This window comes from Nerophis lumbriciformis, linkage group LG19, assembly GCF_033978685.3.
Source record: "Nerophis lumbriciformis linkage group LG19, RoL_Nlum_v2.1, whole genome shotgun sequence".
Classification (NCBI taxonomy): Eukaryota; Metazoa; Chordata; class Actinopteri; order Syngnathiformes; family Syngnathidae; genus Nerophis; species Nerophis lumbriciformis.
In genome coordinates, this window is record NC_084566.2 from 32,387,464 (window position 1) to 32,411,162 (window position 23,699).

The 23,699-nt window shown below is 39.1% G+C and overlaps 2 protein-coding genes across 3 annotated transcripts in view; both read left to right on the forward strand.

The window, feature by feature from the left end:
• The first annotated feature begins 852 nt into the window (after window positions 1-852).
• Window positions 853-18,288, forward strand: ndufv2 (NADH:ubiquinone oxidoreductase core subunit V2). The gene is made up of 8 exons (XM_061978911.2): window positions 853-1,012; window positions 1,262-1,315; window positions 7,718-7,780; window positions 8,025-8,141; window positions 8,229-8,397; window positions 11,766-11,875; window positions 17,979-18,055; window positions 18,134-18,288. Exons 1-8 carry the CDS (start codon window positions 971-973, stop codon window positions 18,225-18,227), a joined length of 726 nt encoding a protein of 241 aa, XP_061834895.1. The 5' UTR covers window positions 853-970; the 3' UTR covers window positions 18,228-18,288.
• A 5,012-nt stretch (window positions 18,289-23,300) lies between these two features.
• ankrd12 (ankyrin repeat domain 12) overlaps window positions 23,301-23,699 on the forward strand; it is an 81,101-nt gene continuing 80,702 nt past the window's right edge. For both annotated transcript variants that reach the window (XM_061978909.2, XM_061978910.2), the window contains exon 1: window positions 23,301-23,499. The gene's annotated coding sequence lies outside the window, so the exon portion shown is untranslated. The remainder of the gene's footprint in view (window positions 23,500-23,699) is intronic.

The following is a 23,699-nucleotide window of genomic DNA, read 5'->3' on the forward strand; positions in this document are numbered from 1 at the left end:
GTATCATTTTTTTGTTCACTGGCGTGTGGTTTGGACATGTCTTCTTCGTTGGTTGTCCTGCAATTTGATTGGATGAATGCTGTGTGATGAAAACAAAGTAGATCTAATTTGATTGGCTGTTGTACTGAGACCACACCAGCTGACACACGCAACGCTGATAGACAAGTACACAATGAAAAATACGGAGCGCTCCCGAATAACTTTTTCATCGTTGGGTTTTGGGGAAAGTAGCAAGTCATGTCAAGTCATGTCAATTCAAAAGGCTCAAGTCCAAGTGAAGTCACAAGTCATTGATGTTAAAGTCTAAGTCGAGTTGCAAGTCTTTTTACATTTTGTCAAGTCGAGTCTAAAGTCATCAAATTCATGACTCGAGTCTGACTCGAGTCCAAGTCATGTGACTCGAGTCCACACCTCTGCTAAATGGTAACACCCCAATACGTTTTTCAACTTGTTTAAGTCGGGGTCCACGTTAATCAATTCACTGTAAGGGCCTGGGAACGCCTCGGAATCCCCCGGGAGGAGCTGGACAAAGTGGCTGGGTAGAGGGAAATCTGGGCTTCCTTGCTTAGGCTGCTGCCCCCGCGACCCGACCTCGGATAAGCAGAAGAAGATGGATGGATGAGACAAGAGCAGCTATCATTTACATTTTCATCATTCCAGTATAAATAGTTTTGTAATTAATATTTTTATATATTCATATAAGTAAGTCCGTGTTATTAATGAAGCACACATCCTTCAGGTTACATAATATCCTTAAAAGGAAATGACCCCGATGGTTGTTTAACAGTTTTTGAGCTGCCTTTTTCAATCTGTGCTCGATTCAGTCGCTGATTCGCTCTGCCTCGACCCTGACTGAGTGACGTCATCAGTCAGTCAGACGTGGTTAATCGAGTGTCGACGCGCTCATGTTTGCTGCGGTCGTCCCGTCCGTTTGTTGACTAGCCGGGGATTCAACGCCCAAACCCTCGGCATGTTTTTCTCCGCACTTGCTCGATCTGTGGTGTCGCAGACGGTACGGTGGAGATGTGTCACGGTGTATTTGTGGCGACTTTTCGTTTATTTAACGCGTGTTTGTGATAGAATGGACTGACACTTGACAAGGGCAAGACCGCTAAGCTAACAGCTAAGCTAGGCTAACGTTAGCATGCTAGCCCGCACAACTTACAGCCGTCAAATGCGTACAGATATAGTCTTATACAAAGTGTGTTTATTGAGTTTATTTGTTTAGTGGACATTAATAAAGGGTATTCTATGCTTGCAGGTGAGGGGTCTGCATCGGTCTGCTGCACGTACCGGAGCTGGTGGCATCTTTGTGGTGAGTTTACTCGAAACATCCATCCATCCATTTCCTACCGCTTGTCCCTTTTGGGGTCGCGGGGGGTGCTAAACATCACTTATGCAAACCTTTACCTGAATATAATCAAGATACAATGGTTAAAGAGTAGCACCAGAATGCTTAAGAATGACTTTCTTTTATGTCACATTTGTTAAACCTTGAATCTGGAAAGTATTCACAACGCTTCACTTTTTCCCACATTATGTTATGTTAGTGTTATTCCAAAATGGATTACATTCATTTATGTCCTAAAAATTCTACACACAAAACTAGAGATGTCCGATAATGGCTTTTTTGCCGATATTCCGATATTGTCCAACTCTTAATTACCGATTCCGATATCAACCGATATATACTGTTGTGGAATTTACACGTTATTATGCCTAATTTTGTTGTGATGCATTAAACAATGAAACAAGGTTTTCCAAAATAATTCAACTCAAGTTATGGAAAAAAATGCCAACATGGCACTGCCATATTTATTATTGAAGTCACAAAGTGCATTATTTAACATGCCTCAAAACAGCAGCTTGGAATTTGGGACCTGCTCTCCGTGAGAGAGCATGTAGAGGTTGAGAGGGGCGGGGGTTTAGGTGGGGGATGGGGGGTGTTAGTGCTGCAAGGGATTCTGGGTATTTGTTCTGTTGTGTTTATGTTGTGTTACGGTGCGGATGTTCTCCCGAAATGTGTTTGTCATTCTTGTTTGGTGTGGGTTCACAGTGTGGCGCATATTTGTAACAGTGTTAATGTTGTTTATACGGCCACCCTCAGTGTGACCTGTATAGATGTTGACCAAGTATGCTTTGCATTCACTTGTGTGTGTGAAAAGCCGTAGAGATTATGTGACTGGGCCGGCATGCAAAGGCAGTGCCTTTAAGGTTTATTGGCGCTCTGTACTTCTCCCTACGTACGTGTACCGCTCCGTACAGCGCCGTTTTAAAAAGTCATAAATTTTACTTTTTGATACCGATAATTTCCGATATTACATTTTAAAGCATTTACAGGCCGATAATATCTGCAGTCCGATATTATCGGATATCTCTACACAAAACCCCGTAATGACCATGTTAAAAAAATGTTTTTATATTTATTTGGAGAAATTTTCGGTAATTTATGAAAAAAACCGAATATATCATGTGTACATACTGTAAGTATTGACAACCTTTTCTCAATACTTGTGAAGTGAATTACATTTATATAGCGCTTTTTCTCAAGTGACTCAAAGCGCTTTACATAGTGAAACCCAATATCTAAGTTACATTTAAACCAGTGTGGGTGGCACTGGGAGCAGGTGGGTAAAGTGTCTTGCCCAAGGACACAACGGCAGTGACTAGGATGGCGGAAGCGGGGATCGAACCTGCAACCCTCAAGTTGCTGGCAAGGCCGCTCTACCAACCGAGCTATACCGTCCCATGTTACCCATACCGTTGATGCACTTTTGGCAGCAATTGCAGCCTCAAATCTTTTTAAATATGATGCCAGAGGCTTGGCACACCTATCTTTGGGCAGTTTAGCCCATTCCTCTTTGCAGCACCTCTTACCGTTTCATCCGGTTGGATGGGAAGTGTTAGTTTTCATCCAGGATGTCTCTGTACATTGATTCTAGGGCTGGGCGATAAGGCCTTTTATTGATATCTCGATATTTTTAGGCCATGGCACAATACACGATATATATCTCCATATTTTGCCTTAGCCTTGAATGAACACTTGATGCATATAATCACAGCAGTATGATGATTCTATGTGTCTACATTAAAACATTCTTCTTCATACTGCATTAATATATGCTACTTTTAAACTTTCATGCAGAGAGGGAAATCACAACAAAGTCAGTTTACCAAAACTGTATTTATTTAAACAGTTATTAAGCAGTGGCACAAACATTCATGTCACTTTAAAACAAGCTATGAGTGCACTTTTGTGCATGATGTCACTAAGATGACATATCAAAACAACACTAAATTAAAGTGCACTTTTTGTACAGAACGCCACTACAATAGTTTAAAACAAATAATGTCACACAAGATGTTTAAAAAACTGTCCAATAAAAATAGGCTGCATAATAAGAAATCAAATAGTGTATGTCCTTCGCTATGTGGTAGGTTCCTGCGGACGTTATCTCCTTCTGTTGTTGACTATTTTTGGCATACGGTGTTGATGTGTAAATGGAAGAAGTCAGGCTCAATTGGGTCAGTGCTGGTTGCTTCGGCATTTTGTTGGTGTAGCACCGGCCGAGATGTTGAAATGTGGAGTTTTAAGCACTCTTCATTCTCTAGCGGATGACTTTTCAAATGATGCTACATTAGCAGTGCTGTTACTTTTTGTAGCAACGCTTTTGCCGCATAACTGACATTACGGTTGTCTGTTCAACATCCTTCCGCTTGAAGCCAAACCACCACCAGACGATGCACCCTACTGTTTTTCTTGGGAATTAATTCTTCCTTCATTTGTTACCAGATTTGCACCTTTTTTCTCTCGTATTACCACTCGCACCACAGCTAACGTTACCCATTCCGCTACCTCTCTGCTCCGCGAGAGCGTGAAGGTGCGCTTGTTATATGTCTCTGAGAAGGAGAGACAAGAAAGAGTGAGAACAGCCTGTAGTGTAATGCCCGCAGCTAAAAGCAACTGCGTGAGAACGTATACTGGAATATCACGATATAGTCATTTTCTATATCGCACAGGGAGAAATCTGCGATATATCGAGTAAATTCGATATATCGCCCAGCCCTAATTGATTCATTCATCTTCCTCTCTATCCTGACTAGTCTCCCAGTTCCTTCCGCTGTAAAACATGATGCTGCCACCACTAGGGCTGCAACCATTAGTGGACACAAATGTCGACAATAAAATTTGTCGTCGACAACAGTTGTGACGTCGCCACTCGTGTTTTTCTGGCCGGAAGTGGGTCACACGCAAAAACATCGCCAGTGGTAACGTGGAAAGTATGAGGATATTTCCTCTCATTTTTGTTAAAAACATGAATACTTTGCTCATTTTGCAAAGCCGACGTTGTTTTAATGGCAGTGCATCAGTGATACGCGAGCATTTAAAGTGGAGACATTTGGAGGGAGGATGCGGACACAGCCTCGGTAAATGCTGCGGTAAAAGCTTCTACCTTGCTTGCGAACAAGAGTGAGACTTTAGTGTCATGATGCATTCGAAAAAAGTTGCGACCTTTTTTAACAGCATTTTGGCCTGTTTAATGTCGATTTATACTTTAAGACTGATGTCCTCACCTTCAGTGGCATTACCTGCACTGTGGCCTCCTAATGCTAGTCTTAATCAACCGAAATTAGAAATGAAAATTGTAATAGGAATTTTGACCAATTGTCAACATTTCTGATATTTCCTCTTACCTTTCAAAATATCACAGTAGTTCACAATGTGGATTTCAGGGACTCCGTTGGTTCCTTTATTTATATATATATATATATATATATATATATATATATATATATATATATATATATATATATATATAATCGTATTCTTCGGACTATAAGTCGCAGTTTTTTTCATAGTTTGGCCAGGGGAGCGACTTATGTGTGAAATTATTAACACATTACCGTAAAATATCAAATAATATTATTTAGCTCATTCACGTAAGAGACTAGACGTATAAGATTTCATGGGATTTAGCGATTAGGAGTGACAGATTGTTTGGTAAACGTATAGCATGTTCTATATGTTATAGTTATTTGAATGACTCCATCCATCCATCCATTTTCTACCGCTTATTCCCTTTGGGGTCGCGGGGGGCGCTGGAGCCTATCTCAGCTACAATCGGGCGGAAGGCGGGGTACACCCTTGATAAGTCGCCACCTCATCGCAGGGCCAACACAGATAGACAGACAACATTCACACTCACATCCACACACTAGGGCCAATTTAGTGTTGCCAATCAACTTATCCCCAGGTGCATGTCTTTGGAGGTGGGAGGAAGCCGGAGTACCCGGAGGGAACCCACGCAGTCACGGGGAGAACATGCAAACTCCACACAGAAAGATCCCGAGCCCGGGATTGAACCCAAGACTACTCAGGACCTTCGTATTGTGAGGCAGATGCACTAACCCCTCTGCCACCGTGAAGCCCTATTTGAATGACTCTTACCATAATATGTTACGTTAACATACCAGGCACGTTCTCAGTTGGTTATTTATGCCTCATATAACGTACACTTATTCAGCCTGTTGTTCACTATTCTTTATTTATTTTAAATTGCCTTTCAAATGTCTATTCTTGGTGTTGGCTTTTATCAAATAAATTTCCCCCCAAAAATGCAACTTATACTCCAGTGCAACATATATATGTTTTTTTCCTTCTTTTTCGGCCGGAGCGACTTATACTCCGAAAAATACGATATATATATATATATATATATATATATATATATATATATATATATATATATATATATATATATATATATGGCAGGTGTGCCTTTCCAAATCATGTATAACTAACTGAATTTACCACAGGTTGAGCTCACTTTTTAGCTTCATGTCAAATGCCGTGAATGCTTAAATACATGAGATTTGTTAATTTTTTTATTTTTAATAAATTTGCCTAAACAATTCTAATGATTTTGTCATTGTTGGGTATTGTGTGTAGAATTTGTGAGGACAAAAATAGATTATTCCATTTCGGAATAAGGCTTTAACATAACAAAATGTGGGGGAAAAAATGTAAAACGCTGTGAATACTTTTGGGATTCACCTTATTTTCAGCTCTGATTAATTGTATAACGAAATAAACACCCCTTATTAAGTAAACTATTCAATGTGAAATGGGGAACAATATGGCGTACACCTCTTCTCTGCGAACAGCAGAGGCGTTGTTGACTGAAGAAGGCCGACATGTAACCAACAAGACTTCAGTGCTAAATGTTGCTATGTTATCTGTAAGAAAATACCCTAAGCTAATAGTTGTCCAAGAGCTGTTTCATTTGTTATGAGAGCTACAGTGCTGTGATGTAATGGCAACATCCTAGAGATTCATTGTCTCTCAATAAAAAAAACAAACATGCATTTTGGAAATGTTTGAGTGACACCTTGGTTCTATTCTAATGCCAATTATGCCATGATACTTGATAGCGTTAGTAAAAGGTGTTTGTTTAACTTAGTATAATATGCCAAAGTACTGTTTTGCTCTTATGGGCCCACCTGCTTGTAGGCTTTATTTATCAAATCAAACTATTTATAAAGCACTTTTTTTACATAAAAGAAATGCAACATATAGTGATTTACAGAATTAAAAACAATGCCTATTAAAAAAAAGAGTATCAATTGGTCATCAGGAGGCATGGAAATGTACATGTGTGTCATCAGCATAACTCATTCTATGTCACCTGATGACAGTGTCAAGAGGAATCTTGTAAATATTAAAATAAATTGGGCCTAAAATAAATCCTTGACCCCGCACCAGCATTTTTGAGGAGCTTGTATCCATATTTCCCAATACATTTCTGTGTGAGAGATAGGAAGTGAACCACTTGTAAACAGTACCAAAGAAGCCCACCAGGTGTTGGAGTCTGCTGTATCAGAGGCAGCACTAAGCTCCAGTATCACCAAGACTGAACGTTTTTGATCATCAGCGCCCAAGCTGAGATCGTCTTTGTACTGTAGTTCACCCAAAATCCAGACTGAAATGTCTCTCAAATATTACTTTGAAAAAAATATTAAAATGATATATGTGATGAGGTGGCGACTTGTCCAGGATGTACCCCGCCTTCCGCCCGATTGTAGCTGAGATAGGCTCCAGGGACCCCCGCAACCCCGAAGGAAATAAGTGGTAGAAAATGGATGGATGGAATATACATATAAAGTTAAAGTTAAAGTACCAATGATTGTCACACACACACTAGGTGTGGCGAAATTATTCTCTGCATTTGACTCATCACCCTTGATCACCCCCTGGAAGGTGAGGGGAGCAGTAGCGGTGGCCGCGCCCGGGAATCATTTTTGGTGATTTAACCCCCAATTCCAACCCTTGATGCTGAGTGCCAAGCAGGGAGTTAATAGGTCCTATTTTTATAGTCTTTGGTATGGACACACAGAAATAAAAATAAAAATATATAGTTGTTTAAAAACATTTTCTTCTAAAATTTTACTTAAGTTTGATGCTGGTCTATAATTATTAAAAATGTCAGCATATAAATTGCTCCTTTTAGCAGGCCACTGCTGTACAAATGTCCTCTCTCAAATATCCATATTCTAAAAAATTAGGTTGGAACTGAATCTAAAAAACATGTGAAGGGTTTCTTAGTAGCAAAACCCTACCAAGCTTCTCAGCATTAACCAGAACAAAAGTCTCCAGCGTTTCCTCATGTTAGATCAGTAAACCTACAAGATGTCACCTCATTCGTGATCTTTGTTTCAGCACAGAGATACGGCAGACAACAACCTTGAAACGCCATTCGAGTTCACAGAGGAGAACAAAAAGGTACCACTTCCCGTCACAATGGGCTGACTCAAAGCCATGACTTTGCGTATAATCATCTGATTGTTTGTTAGTCATTTGAGCATTCAATGGGAGTTTAGTTCAACTTTGAAACCAGTTTTAGCATTAGTCACCTTATGCAATTCTGACACATAATAAAAAAGCTAATTCATCAAAACTGTGTTCTTTTGTTGTCAAATGGCATAACCAATGTCAATTCATGTCAAAACATACTTTGTGTCCACAGAGAATTGAAGCCATTATTTCAATGTACCCCGATGGCCACAAGCAAGCAGCCACCATCCCCGTGTTGGATTTAGCCCAGAGACAACATGGATGGCTTCCCATCTCCGTCATGAACAAGGCACAGAGCGATTTTGTCTGCCTCGACAGTCTGTATTTAGGATCACAGCCTGCTTTGCTTGAACGTGCCTTTTTGTTTTTCATCCAGGTGGCCGAAGTGTTGGAAATCCCGCCGATGAGGGTGTACGAGGTAGCGACGTTCTACACCATGTTCCTGCGCCAGCCTGTGGGAAAATACTTCATTCAGATCTGCACGACCACGCCGTGCATGCTGTGCAACTCAGACAGCATCCTGGAGACCATCCAAAACAAACTTGGTAAGTAAGCGTAGTAAGCAGGCAGGTTTATTATGGTTTATGTCCCGTCACCAATGAAGAGATGGAAACAGAGAGGGTAAAAAACCTTTATTGTGTATACCGAAGATAATAAATCCAGACATTCAGCTATGAGTGCAGGTCAAACAGTTAACAAGACTTTAATATTTATATTAGGGATGTGAATTTAACAAGTCACAATTCATTTTGATTAAGATTCTTAGAGGGACGATTCTCGATTCAAACCGATTCTCGCAATATTATTTAGCATATAAATGATAATAAAACCTTTTCAAAACAGGTTACAAAAGCCCTTCTTTTGGCTGCTGATGTATACTTGCACTGAATAAATGTAGAAATGCCTTTCCGTATTTTTCGGATTATAAGTCGCAATTTTTTTCATAGTTTGGCCAGGGGTGCGATTTATAGTCTGGAGCGATTTATGTGTGAAATTATTAACACATTACTGTAAAATATCCAATAATATTATTTATCTCATTCACGTAAGAGACTAGACGTACCGATAGAAGAGGAAGCATTGTTTACCTTTGGAGTTGACAGAGTTGTTTAGACGTGACACCGAGGAAGAAGATTTCATGGGATTTAGCGATTAGGAGTGACAGATTGTTTGGTAAACGTATAGCATGTTCTATATGTTATAGTTATTTGAATGACTCTTACCATAATATGTTACGTTAACATACCAGGCACGTTCTCAGTTGGTTATTTATGCCTCATATATCCATCCATTCATCCATTTTCTACCGCTTATTCCCTTTTGGGGTCGCGGGGGGCGCTGGAGCCTATCTCAGCTACAATCGGGCGGAAGGCGGGGTACACCCTGGACAAGTCGCCACCTCATCGCACCTCATATAACGTACACTTATTCAGCCTGTTGTTCACTATTCTTTATTTATTTTAAATTGCCTTTCAAATGTCTATTCTTGGTGTTGGCTTTTATCAAATACATTTCCCCCAAAAATGCGACTTATACTCTAGTGCAGTGGTTCTTAACCTTGTTGGAGGTACCGAACCCCACCAGTTTCATATGCGCATTCACCGAACCCTTCTTTATTGAAAAATATAATGATGTTTTTTTTTTCCAAATTCAAGACAAAGTTATATGTTTTTGGTAACACTTTAGTATGGGGAACATATTCTAAGTAACAAAGACTTAATTTAGCGTTATTTGGTTAAGGTTAGGGTTAGGGCCAGGGTTAGAGGGTTAGGGTTATAATAAGGCCATGCAGAACAAGGCATTAATAAGTACTTAATAATGACTAGTTAAGAGCCAATATGTTACTAATTTGCATGTTAATAAGCAACTAATTAATGGTGAATATGTTCCCCATACTAAAGTGTTACCATGTTTTATTACTGGTGCACAAAATGAACCGTGCATGAACATCACCTTGTTCAAAGAACAAAACCAACACAGTGCATAAACTCACAACAAATTACACACCTGCAAATCAGTCTGACTTCTGCTGTTGCCGTATCCGTAATACGCCGATAGGGAGAAGTTTTTATTTACACCATGAGTCGGGTGTGTCTTGACCTCCGCCGAACCCCTGAGCCCGACTCACCGAACCCCTAGGGTTCCATCGAACCAAGGTTAAGAACCACTGCTCTAGTGTGACTTATACCGTATTTTCCGCACTATAAGGCGCACCGGATTATTAGCCGCACCTTCTATGAATTACATATTTCATAATTTTGTCCACCAATAAGCCGCCCCGGACTAAAAGCCGCGCCTACGCTGCGCTAAAGTGAATGTCAAAAAAACGCTGCGCTAAAGTGAATGTCAAAAAAACAGTCAGATAGTTCAGTCAAACTTTAATAATATATTGAAAACCAGCGTTCTAACAACTCTGTCCCAAAATGTACAAATGTGCAATCACAAACATAGTAAAATTCAAAATGGTGTAGAGCAATAGCAACATACCGGTAATGTTGCTCGAACGTTAATGTCACAACACACAACACACAAAATAAACATAGCGCTCACTTTCTGAAGTTATTCTTCATTCGTACCGGTAAATCCTTCGAATTCTTCGTCTTCGGTGTCCGAATTGAAAAGTTGCGCTAGCGTGGCTTCCAAAATGGCGGGCTCCGTCTCTTCGAAATCATCGGATTCAGTGTCGCTGTTGTTGTGCAGCAGTTCTGTGAATCCTGCCTTCCGGAAAGCTCGGACCACAGTTGTGACAGAAATATCTGCCCAGGCATTTACAATCCACTGGCAGATGTTGGCGTATGTTGTCCGGCGTTGTCTGCCCGTCTTAGTGAAGGTGTGTTCGCCTTCGGTCATCCATTTTTCCCACGCAGTTCGCAGTCGTGATTTGAATGCCCTGTTGACACCAATATCCAGCGGTTGGAGTTCTTTGGTTAATCCACCCGGAATGACGGCGAGTGTTGTATTTGTGTGCTTCACTTGTTTTTTGACACCATCTGTGATGTGGGCGCGCATAGAGTCATATATCAACATGGCCGTCCATGGCCGGCCGCTTCGCGTAAACTTCCCTTAACCACTCGCTCATCTTTTCTTCATCCATCCATCCCTTCGAGTTAGCTTTTATGATGACGCCGGCTGGAAAGGTCTCTTTTGGCAAGGTCTTCCTTTTGAATATCACCATGAGTGGAAGTTAGCATGGCAAGCTAGAACCACAGTGAAGGATGACTTCTCATTCCCTGTGGAGCGAATATTCACCGTACGTGCTCCCGTTCCACAGTGCGGTTCAGTTGCTGTGAAATACGGTAGTAATCCGTGTGCGGATGGAGAGATTGCGTCTTTTTATGACCCGGATCGTTTAGTAGGAGCCATTTTGTGGTCTTTACAGATGTAAACAGGAAATGAAACGTACGGTGATATCCGCGCGTTTTTTCTTCTTCTTCCGGGGGCGGGTGAAGCGCTTCCTGTTCTATGGGGGCGGGTGAAGCGCTTCCTGTTCTATGGGGGCGGGTGCTTTCCTTGGCGGTTGCTTGCGTAGAAGAAGAAGCGCTTCCTGTTCTACCGGGAAAAAAGATGGCGGCTGTTTACCGAAGTTGCGAGACCGAAACTTTATGAAAATGAATCGTAATAAAGCGCACCGGGTTATTAGGCGCACTGTCAGCTTTTGAGAAAAATTGTGGTTTTTAGGTGCGCCTTATAGTGCGGAAAATACGGTATATGTTTTTTTCCTTCTTTATTATGCATTTTCGGCCGGTGCGATTTATACTCCGGAGCGATTTATAATCCGAAAAATACGGTAATAATAATTTTTAAAAATTGATTGAAAAATTTAAATCGGTTCAGATTCATAAATAAGAATCACAATTCAAATGTGAATCGATCTATTTCGGCGCTTTCATTTGCTTCGTGTTTTTCCACGCAGGTATCAAGGTTGGAGAGACCACTCCAGACAAGATGTTCACACTAATAGAAGTGGAATGCCTCGGTGCCTGTGTGAACGCCCCAATGGTGCAGATCAATGACAACTACTATGTGAGTTTGATTCCTTAAATAATCACTTTGTCATCCCTGAATGTACACAAATGTGGATAAAATTGATTTTTCCCCTTAAAGAGGTCATATTACGATGTTTTAACCTACATTTAAAACACTTCTTTGTGGTCTATATAACATGTAATGGTGGTTCTTTGGGCAAAATTTTGCACACCGTTTTTTAAGCCGTTTTCTGATCGTCATTTTGTGGGCGGTTTTATTTACATGCTTTCGCTTCGACTGCCTCTTCTCCCTGCCAGCCATGTTGTACTTTTTAGCGCTTCCATATGGAGTCTACTGACAGATATAAGTTCGACCTACTCAGTGGCCTAGTGGTTAGTGTCCGCCCTGAGATCGGTAGGTTGTGAGTTCAAACCCCGACCGAGTCATACCAAAGACTATAAATATGGAACCCATTACCTCCCTGCTTGGCACTCAGCATCAAGGGTTGGAATTGGGGGTTAAATCACCAAAAATTATTCCCATTATAAAATTATTCTGCTGCCCACTGCTCCCTTCACCTCCCAGGGGGTGATCAAGGGTGATGGGTCAAATGCAGAGAATAATTTCGCCACACCTAGTGTGTGTGTGACAATCATTGGTACTTTAACTTTAACTATATACACTACTTTGTATTACAAATGGCAACAGCAAAGCATGCATGTACATGTACAAGCCAGCCTGCCCCACGACAAGAGAACAGGAAAAAAGAAGGAGCTTATTGACTAAAGCGTCAGAATACAATGTGCAAAGATCTTTGTGTAAGTTTCCAATATATGGAGATATCCGCAGACGTCACAGGTCATCGCAAATATCAAAACGGTTCGTCTGGAGGAAGTATGAAGGAAGGCAAAAATGTCTTATAAATATCTATGCAATACTTCCACAGTTTGATTTCAAATTTTCTGATTTTATGTGGATCTCAAATACACAAAAGCAGGTACTGTAAGGTAAGAGAAGTTGGTTTTGGCAAAATAGGTCACCTTTAAAAAAATTTGCTTTTGGAAAACTTCAGCATTTGCCTGAAAATGGGTAAAACTGAGCTTTTAGGTTTGTTTTAATAGAAATGTTTAAAATTATCATGATTTCAAACCTTATTTTAGTAAGCAAGTTATTGATTTATAGGTGTTTTTTGTACAGCGGTAGACATGCATTCATGCACATATGATTTAAAAAAAAATGATGTTTGTTGTCCTGGAAGTGTGTGCTAATTGTAAATATTATGGTACACGTCATTGTACATCTAACATATCACTAAAACAGCTGTTGTAATTAGTGACCAAGTTATCTATTGCTGCTGATTGGACAAATTGCCAATGGCAGTCTCAGAAAGTGACTTTATTCATAACTCCCCTCGAATGGGGGCCATTAAAAAAATATCTAATTCTGCACTTCAATGTGGAAAACGTCTAAAGTCTTGTGTTTTGTTAAATCTGTTAAACTTTCTCAAAAAGTCTCAAAAGTGCAATTATGAAAGAAAGTGAAAGTGTACTTGCGTTGCAACATTGCATCACTGCAAATTGCATTGAGGTATTGTTTCTTCCACTGTAAAATAATAACCTTTTCTGGGATTTTTTATTTGTCTGCGCAGTCAAACAGGTTTAATGCAGAGGTATTTTATTGTGAAAACCAGAACTGTATGCCTGGTGTTTCTGGCACATTTGGCAACAGTACTGCGTTTGGGGATATTTGTAAACAGAAGTATCTATCGTTTCCTGAGTTACGGCTGCCATCCTTTTTTTATAGTGAGTTCACACCACATCAGCAGTCATCTTATGAGACCCTGAGTTACAAATATAATCAATAAAAATAACAGTTCAGGTTGCATAATCATATCATAGTGCTGCTCATTTTGACAGGCATGTGATTTTTCCGTCTATAGTCGGAAATTCGTCTTTTTGATAATCCAGTGGTAAAAACTACGGTTTTCCATTAATAATGATTAACCTAAAAATTTAAGATATTTAGCAAAGCAACTCCACGGGCAGAGGGCAAAATGTACGGGAAATAACAATGATGATTGGTTCGTTTACATATAAGAAAATCCATGATTGGTTGGTTGGTTTACTACAGTGAGTCACGATTGGTTAGGATTAGGGCAAACCATTCCTGGTCATCGAACCAGGAAGGGAAATCAGAACAGATGAGCACATCCCAAATGACGACGAAAGAGTCGGAGAAGAAGGAATATTCAAGCGGGCGAGTTATATATTAAACAAAACTAGTGGAAGATGGCAGAGGGATTCTCTTCCTTAGATTTTTCTTTTAGCGATGTAGACAACGTCCGGGAAACCCACAATGCGTTTACTTGGCCACTTTTGAACAAATGTCTAGATAAAACAACGCCCAACACATTAATTTGAGTTGTTTACCACGTAAGCCCAAATCAAAACTGCACTCGACATGGAATACACACATTTAAGAACACACGATTGTGGCAGATGTGATGACTTTGGCTACAGTATAGCCTGTCTAAATGCTACATTTCATTTTCATTGCTGTTTTAGAACAAGACAGTAGCTGACATTGTTCATTATTTCTACTGTTTATATTTTGACATTGAATACCGTATTTTTCGGACTTAAGTCGCAGTTTTTTTCATAGTTTGGCCGGGGGTGCGACTTATACTCAGGAGCGACTTATGTGTGAAATTATTAACACATTACCGTAAAATATCAAATAATATTATTTATCTCATTCACGTAAGAGACTAGACGTATAAGATTTCATGGGATTTAGCGATTAGGAGTGACAGATTGTTTGGTAAACGTATAGCATGTTCTATATGTTATAGTTATTTGAATGACTCTTACCATAATATGTTACGTTAACATACCAGGCACGTTCTCAGTTGGTTATTTATGCCTCATATAACGTACACTTATTCAGCCTGTTGTACACTATTCTTTATTTATTTTAAATTGCCTTTCAAATGTCTATTCTTGGTGTTGGCTTTTATCAAATAAATTTCCCAAAAAAATGCGACTTATACTCCAGTGCGACATATACCGGTATACAGTATATATTTTTTCCTTCTTTATTATGCATTTTCGGCCGGTGCGATTTATACTCCGGAGCGACTTATACTCCGAAAAATACGGTAGTTGAATAATTTTTAAACATAAACAACATGACTGCAATATATGTTATTTCATGCTATAAATCACAAATGGCTATTCAGATAAAATAAGTTAGCTAACAGAATAAACATTGTTTGTACTCTTTATGATTTTTGCATTTGGAGCAGTTAGAAGTGGAGAGGGAGTCGAAGAGACAGACTATAAAATCTAAGGCACAATCCACTAAAGCAGAAACAAAAAGGAAAATGCAAGCTGCTCAGAAATTTGCCAAGAAGGCTCATGTCAGAGCCATCAAAGCAAAAATGCCAAAGTAATATGTGATTGAACCAAAGTAATGTGTAAATAATGTAAGTAACTAGATCAGGGGTGCTCATTACGTCGATCGCGAGCTACCGGTCGATCTCGGAGGGTGTGTCAGTCGATCACCAGCCGCATTAAAAAAATAGTCCTAAATATGAGCGATCATAAATCTTCACTATGACGTCACTTTCGTCACTTGATTGACATTCACGGCACCCGAGGGTCTGCTGAGATGACGCTGGCTGCTGCCAGCTCATTAAAATTACCGACTGGAAGGCGAGAAACACTTTATTTCAACAGACTCTGGCGCCGTACCTGTCGTCAAAACTCCAAAGACCGACTGCACAGTTGCACAGTTGCGCTAACAAAATAAGAGTCTCAGAAAGCTGGCGTGCACAAGCTAGCAAGCTACGGAGTTTGCCGACAATGTATTTCTTGTAAAGTGTATACAAAGGAGTACGGAAGCTGGACAAATAAGATGCCAAAAACCAGCCACTTTCATGTGGTATTGGACAGAAAGGAGGACTTTTTTTCTCCTCCATTCGAAAATGCGGACGTTATCAGCACCACTATCTGATTCCTATCAATGCAAGTCATCAGAATCAGGTAATACACCAACTTTTATTCTTGTCTTCATGAAAGAAAATAATCTATATGTGTTAAACATGCTTGTATTATCTTTAAACACCTTTAACTTGTTAACAATATTAACTATATGTGTTAAACATTCTTGCATTATCTTTAAACACCTTTAACTTGTTAACAAAAACATATATTTCATAAATAAGTAAATATAAATGATATATATGAATGAGGTAGATCCCCACGAATTGATCAATTGAAAAGTAGCTCGCCTGCAGAAAAAGTGTGAGCACCCCTGAACTAGATAAACCATCTGTGGCTGTGAAGTGAACACTAGTAAGGTTGCCCCCATTGTCCTCCCACCTGGCTGGGGACCAGCGGCCCCCAGACCCCCGGCTTATTTTCGGTCTTCTTCATTAAGTTCAAATCACATGCCTGTTTTGAGCACCTGAAGGAGCTGCTTGAAGTGGTAAGAACGGGGCCTAATTTTTTTGCCAACAAAAGTTAGAATGGCTGAATCTTCAAAATTGCGTGGTAATGCTGGTGAGTCCCTCACTTTCTTTTGTTTTGCAAAGGACGGCTTGTTACCTCCAGGTTCTGTAACAGCTTCTTCCCTCGGGCCGTAAGACTCTTGAACGCATCATAATTAAATTATCCCCTCAACTCCCCCCAAAATGGATTAACTCGCTGGAATACAAAAGACAATATAACATCCATCCATAAACGTGGACGCATGTGAAAAAGTGCAATATATTTATCTGTACAGTAATCTATTTATTTACATATATCTATTTATTTTATATATATATATTATTTATATATATTTATTTATTTATATATGCACCTTATTGCTTTTTTATCCTGCACTACCATGAGCTTATGTAACGAAATTTCGTTCTTATCTGTACTGTAAAGTTCAAATTTGAATGACAATAAAAAGGAAGTCTAAGTCTAAGTTGTTGGAAGCTAACGTTAGCATAGTGCAGTGGTTCTCAAATGGGGGTACGTGTACCCCTGGGGGTAATTGAAAGTATGCCAAGGGGTACGTGAGATTTTTTTTAAATATTCTAAAAATAGCAACAATTCAAAAATCCTTTATATATTTATTGAATAATACTTCATCAAAATAAATGTTTAGAATTAAGTTCATGAATACTACAATCTATTACAATCCCCAAAGAGGGCACTTTAAGTTGATGATTACTTCTATATGTAGAAATATTTATTTATAATTGAATCACTTTTTTTCCACAAGTTTTTAGTTATTTTTATATCTTTTTTTCCAAAAAGTTCAAGAAAGACCACTGCAAATGAGCAATATTTTGCACTGTTATACAATTTAATAAATCAGAAACTGATGACATAGTGCTGTATTTTACTTCTTTATCTCTTTTTTTTCAACCAAAAATGCTTTGCTCTGATTAGGGGGTACTTGAATCAAAAAAATGTTCACAGGGGGTACATCACTGAAAAAAGGTTGAGAACCACTGGCATAGTGTAATACTGTTGCTGCCGCCCCACACACAAGACTACCAGGGGGGAGTAATCAGTATTATGCCAAGTGGATCCATATTACACTCAAAAGATATCGAAAGATATATCCATTATTGACCAAATGTATTATTTTATCCAGCCCTATTCATGTGGATGTGATCTAAGATGCTGTGTTTACTCCAAAGCTACCTTCATCAGATACTGTGCCCCAATTAATTGACATTTTCCCCTTAAGAAAAAATTAACAGGCGGCTGTAATGAGCTTTACATGCGTCGCAGGAGACAATTTTACCACATGGCATCTGTAAAGCTGAACTTTACATTGGTCAGCAGCTGCTATGCTCTGCCACTAATGAATGAATGTGCCACAATACACTACAAGACGATTAGTTATTATATTATAATTATTATGGATTTATTAACCCAGAGTGGGAGATTATGTGTAATAGCAGTAATTTCCACACAACTGTGGGCAGCGCAATCCATTTTGTGGATTATAGTCACAGTACCATGAATGGAACAGTTCACTCCCAGAATTAGCAAGTAGAGTCTTCCACCTTTTATAACAGGAAGTAGTCGGCGAGCCACCAAAGTTGTTTTGTTTTTTTACATTAACTGTCATGCTTTGTTGTTGTTTTGGTTTTCAGGAGGACCTCACTCCAAAAGATATGGAGCAGATTATTGATGATCTTAAAGCCGGCAGAGTCCCACCACCAGGGCCCAGGTACAATCATAAATACACATAATTGTTAGCCGGTCAAATTTTGTATCGAGTCTCATCTTCTTCTTTTTGTCTATATAGAGGTGGCCGTTTCTCCTGCGAGCCTGCAGGTGGACTGACTTCCCTGACAGAACCTCCTAAAGGGCCCGGCTTTGGTGTGAGACCAGACCTGTAAACTCAAGCTTTGGTTTTAAAAACCTGATAACTGATCATGTGTAAATAAATGACTCTACGTGTGCTGCTGTAGGCTATTATTATAGGGGTTATATAATGATTTCCCCCCCTTACATTTAAAACACATCCTTGTGGTCTACATCAGTGGTCCCCAACCACCGGTCCGTGACGCAACTGCTACCGGGCCGCACAGAAACATTAATTAATTTATGAACTACCGCATTTTCTCCAACTTAACTTTCGCCTGTCCCACTAAACACCAATACGCTTGTTAATAGATGTATATTACAACTCATTTGTTATCGTACATGGGACAATGCACATTAATGGACATATACAATGTTAATGTGCCAGATTGTAGCCGAAGGTATGCCACACCTAGAAAGCCGGTCCGTGAAAATAATGCATACATTAAACCGGTCCCTGGTGGAAAAAAGGTTGGGGAACCCTGGTCTACATAACATGTAATGGTGGTTCCTTTGGCAACATTTTGCATCGATTATAGGCTCTAGCACCCCCCTGCCACCCCTAAAAGGGACAAGCGGTAGGAAATGGATGGATGGAATTTGGGCTGGGCGATATGGCCTTTAATTAATATCTCGATATTTTTAGGCCATGTCACGATACACAATATATATCTCCATATTTTGCCTTAGCCTTGAATGAACACTTGATGCATATAATCACAGCAGTATGATGATTCTATGTGTCTACATTAAAACATTCTTCTTCATACTGCATTAATATATGCTACTTTTAAACTTTCATGCAGAGAGGGAAATCACAACTAAGTCAATTTAGCAAAAGTGTATTTATTAAACAGTTATTAAGGAGTGGCACAAACATTCATGTCATTTCCAAACAAAGTGCAAGATTGTCAGAGACATTTTAAAACAAGCTATGAGTGCACTTTTGTGCATGATGTCACTAAGATGACATATCAAAACAACACTAAATTAAAGTGCACTTTTTGTACAGAACGCCACTACAATAGTTTAAAACAAATAGAATGCACTTTTGTGCATGATGTCACACAATAACTTGTCACATAAGTAGCTGAATAATAGGAAATCAAATAGTGTTGGTTGGCCAACGGTTTACGTTGTATTGCGCACCTTGACAGCAAGTGTGGGAGTCGGTTCTGAAGTATGAAGTAAGGAGACGTAACTTTGTCACCTCGCCTGGTTATTGACTCCCAACCCAGAATATTACACTGCCCATACCTATGCTCCTTCAAAGGCTGTGGTACTGGCTGCAAAGCATTGCACTTTCAAATACAACAATGAGTAGAGGAGTGTTATGTGTGTATGTGTAAATAAATGAACACTGAAATTCAAGTATTTATTTTATTTTTATATATATATATATATATATATATATATAATAAAATACAATATAGATATATATATAGCTAGAATTCACTGAAAGTCAAGTGTTTATTTATGTACACTGTATATATAAGAAATACTTGAATTTCAGTGAATTGTAGCTATAAATATACTCCTCCCCCCTTAACCCCCCGTACCCCCCAAATCTCCCAAATTTGGAGGTCTCAAGGTTGGCAAGTATGAAGTCGGGTCCACGTTAATCAATTCATGGTAGACTAAGATTATTGTCCAATATAGAGATCCGATTAATGCGTTAAAATGTAATATCGGAAATTATCGGTATTGTTTTTTTTATTATCGGTATAGTTTTTTGTTTTTTTATTAAATCAACATAAAAAACGCAAGATACACTTGCAATTAGTGCACCAACCCAAAAAAAAACTCCCTCCCCCATTCACACTCATTCACACAAAAGGGTTGTTTCTTTCTGTTATTAATACTCTGGTTCCTACATTATATATCAATACAGTCTGAAAGGGATACAGTCCGTAAGCACACATGATTGTGCGTGCTGCTGGTCCACTAATAGTACTAACCTTTAACAGTTAAATTTACTCATTTTCATTAATTACTATTTTCTATGTAACTGTTTTTATATTGTTTTACTTTTTTTTTATTCAAGAAAATGTTCTTAATTTATTTATCTTATTTTATTTTTATTTTATTTTTTTAAAGTACCTTATCTTCACCATACCTGGTTGTCCAAATTAGGCATAATAATGTGTTAATTCCACGACTGCATATATCGGTATTGGTAATTAAAGAGTTGGACAATATCGGATATCGGCAAAAAGCCATTATCGGACATCCCTAGTTATGTGTGGATATATGTGTAAATAAATGAACACTGAAATTCAAGTATTTATTTTATTTATATGTATATATATATATATAATAAAATACATATATATATAGCTAGAATTCACTGAAAGTCAAGTGTTTATTTTATATATATATATATTATATATAAGAAATACTTGAATTTCAGTGAATTCTAGCTATAAATATACTGCGCCCCCCCCCAAAAAAAAATCTCCCGAATTTGGAGGTCTCAAGGTTGGCAAGTCAATTCATGGTAGACTAAGATTATTGTCCAATATCACTTTTTTTATTATCCAATACTAAATATAAACAATAAGATAAGCTCCACTCAACTGGCTGGAGTGCAACAACATGACACTCATCAATACAAAGTATGACACACACTCAATGGTGTAAACGTGGAATGGCACTTCATACTCTTGCTTCTTTTACACATCTAAACACGCATGAATGGAAACAAGCCATTGTGTGAATGTCACGCACACGCACACACACTGTCACTTTCATCATGCCCCGGTGGCGCTCTCTTGTCTCGCCGGCGCCCTTCCCCCCCGCCTCCCTCAGTCAAGCTTCCCTCAGCCGGGCCACCGCCGAGCCTGCTCTGCAACATGTCAAATGAGGAGCCTCCGCGCATGCGCACACCGTGATGCAAATGTCACTGCGCAACAGCTTCGACAACAAAAGGGGGTTGGCCGTGTTCAGCAGAAGCGAAACGTTAAAAAAAACAAAACAGGAAAGGAACACGCGGGTGCCAAAATAAACAAGTTCGCTATGCTTTATGTACCTGTGTGCCTTCTGTGACGCGTTGTCGTCCGCCATTATATTTCCAGAAGGTTCTGAGCGGACCGCAGCCTGGCTGGAACAGATGACGTCATCAAGCGCTCCCTCGAGTCTGAATATACATATATATTAGGGATGTCCGATAATGGCTTTTTGCCGATATTCACCAAACCCTTAATTACCGATACTGATATCCACCGATACCGATATATACAGTCGTGGAATTAACACATTATCATGCCTAATTTGGACAACCAGGTATGGTGAAGATAAGGTAATTTTTAAGATAAATAAATTACAAACATTTTCTAGAATAAAAACGAAAGTAAAACAATATAAAAACAGTTACATAGAAACTAGTAATGAATGAAAATGGGTAAAATTAACTGTTAAAGGTTAGTACTATTAGTGGACCAGCAGCACGCACAATCATGTGTGCTTACGGACTGTATCCCTTGCAGACTGTATTGATATATATTGATATATAATGTAGGAACCAACGTGTCCTGGGTCTTCCTCGTGACCAGATGCCCGAACTACCTCATCTGGCTCCTCTCAATCCAGGACACGTTGGGAAGACTATCTCTCCCGGCTGGCCTGGGAACGCCTCAGGATCCCCCAGGAGGAGCTGGACGAAGTGGCTGGGGAGAGGGAAGTCTGGGCTTCCCTGCTTAGGCTGCTGCCCCCGCGACCTGACCTCGGATAAGCGGAAGAAGATGGATGGATGTAGGAACCAGAATATTAGTAACAGAAAGAAACAACCCTTTTTTGTGTGAATGAGTGTGAATGAGTGTAAATGGGGGAGGGAGGTTTTTTGGGTTGGTGTACTAATTGTAAGTGTATCTTGTGTTTTTTATGTTGATTTAATAAAAAACAAAATAAAAACGATACCGATAAAAAAAAATGATACCGATAATTTCTGATATTACATTTTAAAGCATTTATCGGCAGGCCGATATTATCGGACATCTCTAATATATATATATATTAGGGATGTCCGATAATGGCTTTTTGCCGATATCCGATATTCCAATATTGTCCAACTCTTTAATTACCGATACCGATATCAACCGATACCGATATCAACCGATATATACAGTCGTGGAATTAACACATTATTATGCCTAATTTGGACAACCAGGTATGGTGAAGATAAGGTACTTAACCTTTTTTTTATAAAATAAAATAAGATAAATAAATTAAAAATATTTTCTTGAATAAAAAAGAGAGTAAAACAATATAAAAACATTGAATAAAAAAGAAAGTAAAACAATATAAAAACAGTTACATAGAAACTAGTCATTAATGAAAATGAGTCAAATTAACTGTTAAAGGTTAGTACTATTAGTGGACCAGCAGCACGCACAATCATGTGTGCTTACGGACTGTATCCCTTGCAGACTGTATTGATATATATTGATATATAATGTAGGAAGCAGAATATTAATAACAGAAAGAAACAACCCTTTTGTGTGAATGAGTGTAAATGGGGGAGGGAGGTTTTTTGGGTTGGTGCACTAATTGTAAGTGTACCTTGTGTTTTTTATGTTGATTTAATTAGAAAATAAATAAATAATAATTAAAAAACAACAACGATACCGATAATAAAAAAACGATACCGATCATTTCTGATATTACATTTTAACGCATTTATCGGCCGATATTATCGGACATCTCTAATAAATATATATATATGTATATATATATATATATATATATATATATATATATATATATTATATATGTATATTATATATATATATATATATATATATATATATACACACACACACACACACACACCACAAGGCCTCTATTATAAGCTAACAAAACGCAACAGCTATGGAGTTTTTCTTACCATGGAATGTGTGCGGTAAAGAGTTTTTATAAATGGCGTCTTCCGACCAGCCCTCTCTCTCCCTCTCTCTCTCTCTCTCCCTCTCTCTCTCTCTCTCCCTCTCTCTCTCTCCCTCTCGCTCTCCCTCCCTCTCTCCCCGCCGACCCGAAAGCTTTTTAAGCCGCTGCGTAGCTCCGCGTGTCACGTGACCGCCGCCGGACCAATCACGGGAGGCGCTGGCGTGTTTTCGTTAGTCTTTTCTCGGAGAGGAGGAGGACGATGTTTTCAAAAAAAGCAGCCATGAACGTCACAGTGCCGTAGGCGACGCTTCACGTCTTATATATCTTCTTTTTTTTGGAGCGGGGGGGGCGGGGGGGGAAAAGAAATTAACAATAATAACGGTTACTACCGCCGACCGAATGAGTTGGGTGACTCCTCACAAAGAGGTAAGTGTATTTTTTTTATTTTTTTTTTAACGCTTTGGCGTAGCGGACACACGCCAGGCTCGTTGGTGTTAGCCATGTGGCTAACACGGCGCTAAAGTGACGTAAAGTACGTGACCAAATGGAATATTTCATGTGTCGGCGTGGGTTTACGACACGCGTGAAAGCAGAAGCAAGGCACTTTTCAGCGTTCGAAGTAGTCA

Bases quoted from the DNA above. Each gene is read 5' to 3' on its own strand.
- ndufv2 (XM_061978911.2), top strand. From the start codon at position 971: ATGTTTTTCTCCGCACTTGCTCGATCTGTGGTGTCGCAGACG. The intron at 1,316-7,717 runs GTGAGTTTACTC...TCTTTGTTTCAG, and splicing joins GAGCTGGTGGCATCTTTGTG to CACAGAGATACGGCAGACAA. The intron at 8,398-11,765 runs GTAAGTAAGCGT...TTTTCCACGCAG, and splicing joins GACCATCCAAAACAAACTTG to GTATCAAGGTTGGAGAGACC.